Below are 10,879 nucleotides of genomic sequence, written 5' to 3'. Positions count from 1 at the left end.
AATGTGCCTGTAAGTTATCTGATCTCCTGATCTCCAACAACTGTAATACTATAATACAATCTAGAAGTGAATATACACGTCTCAGCACCGGGCTGGTGGATGGGAGCCAGATCACAAAAACCTCTTTATGTTGCATAATTTCTTTCGTGCACCAATTAAAAAATATTATATTTTAGTGAAATATGAAAATAAATCGCTACACTCGCGTCCTGACAGACAACTCTCAGGGCACAGCACCTTGTGGTTATTTGGGATAGTGCTGCAAATCTCGCGAGATTTAGTTCACCGTCGCGTTAGTTCAATTTGAAAACAGGCGGCACGATCGAGAAAAAGAACGACACAAAAAGGTATTGTTTTGTCAAATTAACCCAGAGCTTATGTTATTGATTCTTTCAGTTACACTCTATATAAATTTCTTAAACATACTGACTACGTGCATGTCAAATGTCTTACGGGAATAGCTTCTCGGAGGGTTTCGTCCGTTCGTAGTTCGTTGTTTGCCTCTGGAGCGTAGGCGTTAGCGGCTAACGAGACTCTGGAGACGTCAATTATGTGCGTACCATTAATACAAATGTGCCGTGGCGCTCAATAATGTTCAGTCGCCGTTTTCTGTGAAGGGACCGGGACCATGACCGCGGACAATGAGATGGAAATCAAGGAGGCGTTTCAGCGCGCTCAGAAAGGCCACAACAACAAGGCAAAACTGGTGGCGAGCCTCAAGAACCGCTACAACAAGGTAACAATTTAATCTCCCGTTTATTCTACGTTATATAACATGTCATCTCTGCTGCTACCAACACGACGTGTGCTGACTGAAGTGGTCTCAAATGGCTTTTATTTCCCACTGTCCGTCTCGCCTCAGCTCGAAGACAAGTCTCAGTTTCACGAGGAGTTTGTGCACCATCTGAAGTTTGCCATGATCGTGTACAAGCGCGAGCCCTGCGTGGAGAACGTCATCGAGTTTGTTGCCAGGTTTGCCACAAGTTTTCAGTCTGCGCCAAAACCGGAGGAGGAGGAGGACGAAGAGGAGGAGGAAGAAGATGATGATGATCACCCTTTCCTGAGCTTCATTTTCAACTTTTTATTGGAGGTATTGCAATATATTTTGGTCATATGTGTGTGACATTAGAGTCTAACACTATTATGCTACTATGTGACATTAGAGTCTAGCACTTTACTGCAGCAACTATAATGTGGTTATTAAATGATGATATTTCTCTATCTCAGTCCCATAAAGCCAACAGTCACGCTGTGCGATTCCGTGTTTGTCAACTGATCAACAAACTCCTGGGCAGCATGGCGGAAAATGCTCAAATTGATGATGACTTGTTTGATCGGATTCATCAAGCCATGTTGATCCGTGTCACTGACAAGTTCCCAAATGTGAGGATTCAAGCGGCGTTGGCTATGACCCGCCTACAGCAACCGAAAGACCCAGACTGCCCTACAATCAATGGTTTGTATGCTATTCGGGGCTTTATTCACCTAAATCGCTGGCTTGGAGACAGTAAATCAATCAAATTTATTTGTAGAGCGCAAGCCATACAAAATGAATCAAAGTGCTTTATAACCCTCTGTTTGTATGTTGTTGTTTGTCTTTTAGCTTACATGCTGATAATAGATAATGACTCTAATGCTGAAGTGCGGCGGGCGGTCCTCTCCTGCATAGCAATGTCTCCTTACACTCTCCCTAAAGTGCTCAAACGCACAAGAGACATTAAAGAGAATGTTCGAAAGTTAGCATTTCAGGTAGAGTCATAATTGGCCGATTATCTGTTAATAATAACTGTTTTACTCTTTAAGCAATTCCATCATTGACATGTTTGAATGTATTTTTAGGTTCTTTCAGAGAAAGTTCACATAAAAGCTCTCACAATTGCACAGAGAGTGAGTCTGCTGCAGCAGGGGCTCCACGACACCTCAGGTCATTGTAATTTAAATGTTTATGTGAGTATGATAGATGCTTATTTAACATGTCCAGTTGTATTTTGTAGGAGCTGTAAGGGAAGTGGTTTGCTCACGCCTGTTGCCAGCCTGGCTGCTTCGTCTGGATGGAAATGTCATTGAGCTGCTTCACAGGCTTGATGTAGAGAACTGTACTCAGACTGCTCTGGACACTCTGAGGGCTATATTTAATGAAATGACCCCCGAGGAGCTCCTGAAAAGCAAACTTCCGTTTAATGACACGTGAGTCCAAACTACTGCAGTTTTGCCCCTTAACAGGTTTCCATTAGGTTTTCTCCTAAACTTGTATGTGTATATTTTCCAAATGATGACTAATCAATAGAATTTGCTGCATACTCTGCGTGCTTGAATGTATATATTAACTTAATTATCCATCCATCCATCTTCTGCCGCTTTATCCGGGGCCGGGTCGCGGGGGCAGCAGTCTGAGCAGGGACTCCCAGACTTCCTTCTCCCCAGACACTTCCTCTAACTCCTCCGGGGGGATCCCGAGGCGTTCCCAGGCCAGCCGAGAGACATAGTCTCTCCAGCGTGTCCTGGGTCTTCCCCGGGGCCTCTTCCCGGTGGGACATGCCTGAAACACCTCCCGAGGGAGGCGCCCAGGAGGCATCCGGAACAGATGCCCGAGCCACCTCAGCTGGCTCCTCTCGACGTGGAGGAGCAGCGGCTCTACTCCGAGCTCCCCCCGTGTGGCCGAGCTCCTCACCTTATCTCTAAGGGAGCGCCCAGCCACACGGCGGAGGAAACTCATTTTGACCGCTTGTATCCGCGATCTTGTTCTTTCGGTCACTACCCAAAGCTCATGACCATAGGTGAGGGTAGGAACGTAGACCGACCGGTAAATAGAGAGCTTTGCCTTTCGGCTCAGCTCCCTCTTCACCACAACGGTCCGATGCAGCGACTGCATCACTGCAGCCGCTGCACCGATCCGCCTGTCGAGCTCACGCTCCATCCTTCCCTCACTCGTGAACAAGACCCCGAGATACTTGAACTCCTCCACTTGGGGCAAGGACTCCCCACCCACCTGGAGAGGGCAAGCCACCTTTTTCCGGTCGAGAACCATGGCCTCGGATTTGGAGGTGCTGATTCTCATCCCAGCCGCTTCACACTCGGCTGCAAACCGTCCCAGTGCATGTTGCAGGTCCGGGTTTGATGGAGCCATCAGGACAACATCGTCTGCAAACAGCAGAGATGAGATCCTGTGGTACCCAAACCGGACACCCTCCGACCCCCGACTGCGCCTAGAAATTCTGTCCATAAAAATTATAAACAGAACCGGTGACAAAGGGCAGCCCTGGCGCGGAGTCCAACATGCACTGGGAACAGGTCTGACTTACTGCCGGCAATGCAAACACAGCTCCTGCTCCGGTCATACAGGGACCGGACAGCCCTGAGCAAAGGGCCCCGGACCCCGTACTCCAGGAGCACCCCCCAAAGGACACCCCGAGGGACACGGTCGAAAGCCTTCTCCAGATCCACAAAGCACATGTGGACCGGTTGGGCAAACTCCCATGAACCCTCGAGCACCCGATGGAGGGTATAGAGCTGGTCCAGTGTTCCACGACCGGGACGAAAACCACTCTGCTCCTCCTGAATCCGAGGTTCGACTATCGATCGGATTCTCCTCTCCAGTACCTTGGAATAGACCTTACCTGGGAGGCTGAGGAGTGTGATCCCTCTGTAGTTGGAACACACCCTCCGGTCCCCCTTCTTGAACAGAGGGACCACCACCCCGGTCTGCCAGTCCAGAGGCACGGTCCCCGAACGCCACGCGATGTTGCAGAGACGTGTCAACCAAGACAGTCCTACAACATCCAGATACTTTAGGTACTCAGGGCGGATCTCATCCACCCCCGGAGCCCTGCCACCAAGGAGTTTGCGAACAACCTCAGTGACTTCAGCTTGGGTGATGGATGAGCCAGCCTCCGAGTCCCCGGTCTCTACTTCCTCTTCGGAAGACGTGACTGAGGGATTAAGGAGATCCTCAAAGTATTCCTTCCACCGTCCGACGACATCCCCAGTCGAGGTCAGCAGGCCTCCACCCGCACCGTAAACGGTGTTGGTGAGACACTGCTTCCCCCTCCTGAGGCGCCGGACGGTTTGCCAGAATTTCTTTGGTGCCGACCGATAGTCCTCCTCCATGGCCTCCCCGAACTCCTCCCAGGCCCGGGTTTTTGCCTCTGCGACAGCACAAGCCGCGGCTCGCTTGGCCTGCCGAACCCGTCGATGACCTCCGGAGACCTACAAGCCAGAGTGGCCTGATAGGCCTCCTTCTTCAGTCTGACGGCATCCCTTACTTCCGGTGTCCACCACCGGGTTCGGGGGTTGCCGCCACGACAGGCACCGGAGACCTTGCGACCACAGCTCCGAGCAGCCGCATCAACAATGGAGGCGGAGAACATGGTTCACTCGGACTCAATGTCCCCAGCCTCCCCCGGGACATGGGAGAAGCTCTCCCGGAGGTACGAGTTGAATACCCTACTGACAGAGGGCTCCACTAGACGTTCCCAACAGACCCTCACAATGCGCTTGGGTCTGCCAAGTCTGTCCGGCTTCCTCCTCCGCCAGCGGATCCAACTCACCACCAGGTGGTGATCGGTTGACAACTCTGCCCCTCTCTTCACCCGAGTGTCCAAGACACGTGGCCGGAGGTCTGATGACACGACAACAAAGTCGATCATTGACCTCCGGCCTAGGGTGTCCTGGTGCCATGTGCACTGATGGACACCCTTGTGCTTGAACATGGTGTTCGTTATGGACAATCCGTGGCTAGCACAGAAGTCCAATAACTGAACACCGCTCGGGTTCAGATCGGGGAAGCCGCTCTTCCCGATCACCCCTCTCCAGGTGTCACTGTCATTGCCCACGTGGGCGTTGAAGTCCCCCAGTAGAACAACGGAGTCCCCGGTCGGTGCACTGTCCAGTACCCCTCCCAAGGACTCCAAGAAGGCCGGGTACTCTGCACTGCTGTTCGGCCCGTAGGCCGCCACAACAGTGAGAGACCTGTCCCCCACCCGAAGGCGGAGGGACGCGACCCTCTCGTTCACCGGGGTAAACTCCAACACGTGGCGGCTGAGCTGAGGGGCTATAAGCAAGCCCACACCAGCCCGCCGCCTCTCCCCGCGGGCAACACCAGAGAAGTGGAGCGTCCAACCCCTCTCGAGGAGATGGGTTCCAGAGCCCAAACTGTGCGTGGAGGTGAGGCCGACTATATCTAGTCGGTATCGCTCAACCTCCCGCACAAGCTCAGGCTCTTTCCCCCCCAGCGAGGTGACATTCCATGTCCCCAGAGTTAGTCTCTGTGTCTGGAGATCTGGTCGCCGAGGCCCCTGCCGTCGACTGCCGCCCAGATCTCTCTGCACCGGCCCCTTATGGATCCTCCTGCGGGTGGTGGGCCCACGGGAGGGCGGCCCCACGTCGCTCTTTCGGGCTGTGCCCGGCCGAGCCCCGTGGGGTAAGACCCGGCCACCAGGCGCTCGCCATGGAGCACCCATCCCAGGCCTGGCTCCAGGATGGGGCCCCGGTGACGCCGATCCGGGCGACGTAAACTGCCTTGTTCGTGTTGTCATCATAGAGGGGCTTCTTAACTTAATTAATGAAATAAATTAATAAATATATTTATAAAAAGGTTGAGTCTGAACACTTTCAAATGTATTGATATACTTCCAATAGGACTCTGATTCCAGAAGATTCACTGAGCTGTGAGAATGTGCTTTACTGGAGAGCTTTGTGTGAATTCATCAAGAGCAAAGGAGACGCGGGAGAAGAAATGTTAGAGCAGGTTTTACCTGACGCTGCCACCTATGCCCACTACCTCACGCTGTAAGAGCATCTATTGTCTTTAACCCTTATGCCATGACCATCCATTTAACAAATCATGTTTGTAAATTCAAACGTATTTGCACAGGTACCTAAAGGCCGTGCCTGTTTTGTCTGAAGAACAGAGAGCTGACTTTAACCAACTGGAGCACGTCATGACTAAAGAGTTCATCTCACAACAACTCATCCATCTCATTGGCTGCCTGGACACAAACGAGGAGGGGAGCAGGTTAGATACACGATCAGAACAATAAAGTATCAATGTTTACAAAAAAGATTAAATAAATGTGAGAAATTGTAGCGTTTTGTTTCATGGTGTTTTCACAACGCGTAATATTAACACACCTGAGCCAGAAACGGTAATACATCAGGCTAGTTAGCAGTTGTTTCTGTGAGCTGGAGGATGCTTCAAGAAGCTCTTTTTCGTCTACAGGAAGCAAGTGCTGGCTGTTCTGCAGGAGATGCTCTCTTTGCCCCACACTCCTTTCTCTCTGGTCTCACTGCTCACTGAAAGGCTTCTTACCCTCATCCCAGACGACCAAAGAAGGATTCAGTGTGTACGTATATTGAAATGTCATAATCGACACATTCATTGAATTATACCGTGTTTGATGGTTGTGGCTTTGTTTATAGGTGGCAGAGATCATCTCTGATCTGAGAGAGCCCATTATGGAGGTTGGCCATGTTGTGAATGAAAATCTCAGTCGCCGACAGCAAGTTCAGGTTGGGTTCATATTTATACAAATACTTTTGCATTGTAGAAATAAAAATCATGTGTTTACATTATTTCTGGGCTTGAAATAATGATGACCCCTGTTTCTTTCCAGCTAGCTGAGGTGAAAGTCCAGATTATGGAGGCAAAACAGGCGCTGGAGGACTGTATCTCTGCTCAGGAGTTCAGCCGTGCTGCTGAGCTCAAAGACTCCATCACAGAGCTGGAAAATCGCAGAAATCTGATTCATCAGGAAATAGCTGAGAGCAGCCAGCCGGCTGACAAAGAGAGTCGGGCTGAAAAGGTAAGAATATTATATCTAAAATGGTTGGTTTTGCCTTAAAGAGTTCACCAAACTAATTTCTTTCCTTTTTAAGAATGACCCAGAGACTCTTCTAAGGTGTCTCACAATGTGTGCAGAGTTACTTAAGCAGATGAGCATCAAGTCTCGTATTGGACCAACTATAAGCGCACTTATGTCTTCATTGGTAACTGCAACTTTCGATTAACTGGCGCCTGTAAACATTGAATTTGGCGCCTGAAATATGTTGTCATTTCTAGATCTTGCCTTCTATTGCAAATGCCCACCCCGCCGTCCGCAACATGGCCGTGGTGTGCCTGGGAACAAGTGCTCTACACAGCATGGAGCTAGCCAAAACCCACATGGTTCTGCTGCTACAAGTAGGTTCTACCTGTACACGGCGCTGTATTTGAAGATAAAACGCAGTAGTGTCGTTTATGCTGTTTACCGTCTGTGGTCATTGCTTGTTTTCAGATTGCTCAGTTGGACGAGGTGAGGATTTGCATCAGTGCTCTGCGGGCCATCATCGACCTGTTGCTGATGTTTGGCTTCCAACTGCTCTCTGACACAGCGGCCCTTCAGTCCACCGCTGCCTCACGGTCCCCGGACAGACAGGACGACGACGCCCCCTCTGGCGACAAAGTGGAATTGCAAGAGGACAGTGCACAGAGTACGCTGGTCATGCTGTCAGAGTTTCTGGACAGTGAGGTAAGTTCAGGACTGTCACATTCGAAAACATAGTTAGTATTTTGTGTACTTTTCTATTTACTATGCCGTTTGCTTGGTCACAGATAGCAGACTTCCGCACAGAAGCTGCTGAGGGCATTGCAAAACTCCTGTACACAGGCAGAATTTCAAGTGCCAAAATGTTCTCGCGTCTTGTTCTGTTGTGGTACAACCCTGTCACTGAGGATGACACTCGTCTGCGTCACTGCCTTGGCGTCTTCTTCCAGCTCTACGCCCGTGAAAGCAGGTGAGATTTACTGTAACCAAGCAGTAAATATCACATCTCTTGTTTGGTAATAAATGTAACGCAACAAATTTTGTAAAAGGACCAACCAGGAATTGATTGAAGAGAGTTTTCTGCCAACCGTGCGGACTTTGTTGAATGCCCCAGTCACATCTCCACTCGCTGAGGTGGACGTGAACAACGTGGTGGAGTTGCTGGTCGAACTGACCCGCCACAGTACACAGATCAAACCCTCCAGCAACACAGAAGTAAACATATCAATTGCCTTGTGTGGTACATTTGTAAGTATATTAAAAGCTAAACATGGGCGCGTGGATGTGTTCAGGAAGTGTGTGTCCATGACTACCTGGCTGCGCGCATTTGTGGAGAGATGTTGAAAGACCCCACAGCCCCAGAGGTTCGGCTGTATGCAAAGACTTTGTGCAACCTTGAACTGACTAGAGATGAGACCGTCAAAAAGGACCTGCAGACACTGCTGCAGGAGCTTCTACAGGTTTGTGTTGTGTTTTCAAAACTTGAGGTTATAACTACAAATGTCTATTTACATTTTGTTATTTTTAATTTTAGGTTGTCAAGGATCGCGTGTGTCTGCGTACACTTGAGAAAATGGTGTTTCAGCTTGTGGATTCTAAGGAACAGGCCGAGCTGTTGAGTGCTAGTGCTTTACAACCGCTGAACATCAATGCGGACGGAGGTACAGATACGAATACTGTGAAACATATTTGTGTTACATGCCACTCAACGCTGTTTCATGCATACAGAAACACCTGAAAGCCCAACCAAATCAGTCAAGAGAGGAAAAAGAGCAAATACAGGTTCGTTTTTATTTACTTTTCATATTTCTGCACTTATTGGCATTGATGATTTGTATGTTTTTAGGCCAAAAGAAAGCTGGTGCGGCCAAAGGAGGTCGAAAGACCAGCAGGAGAGCAGAGTCGTCAGAGGAAAGGTATTGGATCTAGATAAGGGGAATTATAGTGTACTTGATCTGTTTCATAAAAACCTTCGTCTTTGCAGTGATGGAGAAAATGTTCCTGAATCTGTACATACATCAGTCCGTCCCTCAAGAAGAGCTAAAACAGCCGCTCTGGAGAAGACTAAGCTTGATTTAAACCCTCTGATCAATCAAGAAGTGTCATAAAAAGTTAACTTGGTTAAACTTATATTTATAACCTTTTGTTTTTTTTAATACATGTACACACGTTGGCAATGTAATACTTACTATTTCTGCTTATTTGACAGAAAACATGTAATAAAAGCTTCCAAAAGATGTATTCCTATTATGCAATTGTGAGTGTGACTATTCCAGATTGACAAAAAGAAACTGTGTAATAGCTCACCATTTACACGAGAGCAAAAGTGCTGAATGATAAAGTCGGTATGACATACACAGCCAGATACAAGCACTTCACATTTGGGTACACAGGAAGGCAGCTTAAATTGAAATAACTTTTTTCCTCTAAAAGGCTCACCAGTTCAGAAAAAGTATAGTCAAAGTAAACCTTTTATTTTACAGTGGAAAGTACTCCATGGCCCCACCCCTTTCCACTCGTTCTGCCATTTAAAGTCACGCCTGAATCAAATCAGAGCTTTATCTAAGTTGTCCTCTGTACAGCTGCAAGGCCTCTCCAAACCAAATCATAGTGCATAGGGTGAGTGGGAGGGGTCTATTGTACATGTTTTTAGTTGCAGGGGTAACTGGTGCAACCGCAGACACAGGGAGAACAAGCTTTCTGTAGATTTTGGAAAGTAAGAAATTCACTGATTGTAATTCATTATGATATTGCTTTATTGTTCACTTACTTTTATTACTCACTTGTTTTTAGGCTGGCGCTAACGTCTGTCATGAGACTACAGATGAAACGTACTCTGTATGGTTTGTGCACATTCGTGGTTTTGAGTTCAAGTCCTGGCCTTGAGCAGACAAAACAAAAATACATACTATAAAAAGTCTAGAAACATTGAAAAATTGTGGTAAAAGTTACCAACAATACCTTTTTACTCAAATACTATTTTAAAACATGTACTGTAGATTTTTATGGGTGATACTTTACTTTTTAACTCTTGCATCTGTATTTTTACGTAAACCAACTCAAAACCACAGAAGCTCACAATTATTTGTTAAATTATTGCAATACAAGAATAATCACAAATATCGATCAACAATCTTGAATTGCTATGGCTGAATACCACAAAAACACAATTATATTTTTTTAGAGTCTTTATTGTTCCAACAGAAGACACAACTTTGTGTCTGAACAGGATAAAACACATGATAAAATATACACAACCGTTTAGCACCAGGTTCTCCAACATAGAGCTAATTCTCTAAATCTTAAGTAGCAATTCCTCAGTGACATGTACAGGGCTATTCAGGTGCACACTAAAGTTCAGAAGCATTGACCTATAGCCAGGTATCTTGGACCAAACCGTTATCCAGGCGGCATGTGTTTTATTGACCTCTGTGGCTTTTTCTATGACACAATTGACCAGTTCAATTAGAGGTAGGTGCTTGCTACGGATAAACATGTTGAAATAGTAATGCTAGTACGCTATGACATAAACACTTTAATGCTATATCCTAAGAATTAAGGATCTCGTGGTGGGGAAAACAAAGCAATATTTAAAAATCACATTAAATCTCATGTTTCAGTAATAGTTAAATGTACATCCATGTCTGTCAGCAATAAAATAATTACTACACGCTAACGTTCTCTGGGTAAGTATTGCACCAGTTGTACAATAGGATTGGAAATGGGGGCATGGGATGTGTGCAAAATATAGAAAAAAAGCAGATGTGTGTAATCTGTGATAATCTCAGAGGGAATAGTGCAACAAGCAACGTGACAAAGGCATCTAGTACGATCTAGGTGGCATCAAACAGTTACTAAACTACATTACAAATGTAAAATTTACAAGTGTCAATATTAGCTATAGGGTACAATCACGTAGGTCTACTTTTGCAGGGATCTGGCTTGATTAGAACACTCCTTCATTTAAATCATTTTGGCAAGTGGCACCATAAACAAATAGTAATGAGAAAACGCTTACGGATTTAATGGTCAAGAAATGTAAAAAGAAAATTATAAATATTAAGGGCTCAGATTTTTAA

The 10,879-nt window shown here is 46.9% G+C and overlaps 1 protein-coding gene across 1 annotated transcript; it reads left to right on the top strand.

The window, feature by feature from the left end:
• Positions 1-617: 617 nt before the first annotated feature.
• Positions 618-8,941, top strand: ncapg (non-SMC condensin I complex, subunit G). Its single transcript, XM_072463701.1, has 21 exons — positions 618-736; positions 863-1,090; positions 1,228-1,456; positions 1,604-1,749; positions 1,840-1,924; positions 1,995-2,187; positions 5,638-5,785; positions 5,871-6,013; positions 6,218-6,341; positions 6,418-6,507; positions 6,612-6,800; positions 6,874-6,984; positions 7,058-7,177; positions 7,272-7,505; positions 7,589-7,770; positions 7,850-8,015; positions 8,093-8,260; positions 8,335-8,461; positions 8,529-8,582; positions 8,647-8,716; positions 8,785-8,941. The coding sequence occupies exons 1-21, from the start codon at positions 629-631 to the stop codon at positions 8,906-8,908; spliced, it is 3,039 nt and encodes a 1,012-aa protein (XP_072319802.1). The 5' UTR covers positions 618-628; the 3' UTR covers positions 8,909-8,941.
• The last annotated feature ends 1,938 nt before the right edge of the window (positions 8,942-10,879 follow it).

Source organism: Eucyclogobius newberryi, unplaced genomic scaffold (assembly GCF_026437365.1).
Source record: "Eucyclogobius newberryi isolate DKJ021-1_F unplaced genomic scaffold, fEucNew1.0.hap1 SCAF_4, whole genome shotgun sequence".
NCBI lineage: Eukaryota > Metazoa > Chordata > Actinopteri > Gobiiformes > Gobiidae > Eucyclogobius > Eucyclogobius newberryi.
The sequence above is the reverse complement of the archived record's forward strand: the minus strand, read 5'-3'. Positions and strand labels throughout refer to the sequence as shown.

Excerpts from the sequence above, each read along its gene's own strand:
- ncapg (XM_072463701.1), top strand. The coding sequence starts at position 629 with ATGACCGCGGACAATGAGATGGAAATCAAGGAGGCGTTTCAGCGCGCT. Across the intron at positions 737-862 it reads TCAAGAACCGCTACAACAAG|CTCGAAGACAAGTCTCAGTT; the intron begins GTAACAATTTAA and ends GTCTCGCCTCAG. Across the intron at positions 8,016-8,092 it reads AACCCTCCAGCAACACAGAA|GAAGTGTGTGTCCATGACTA; the intron begins GTAAACATATCA and ends GGATGTGTTCAG.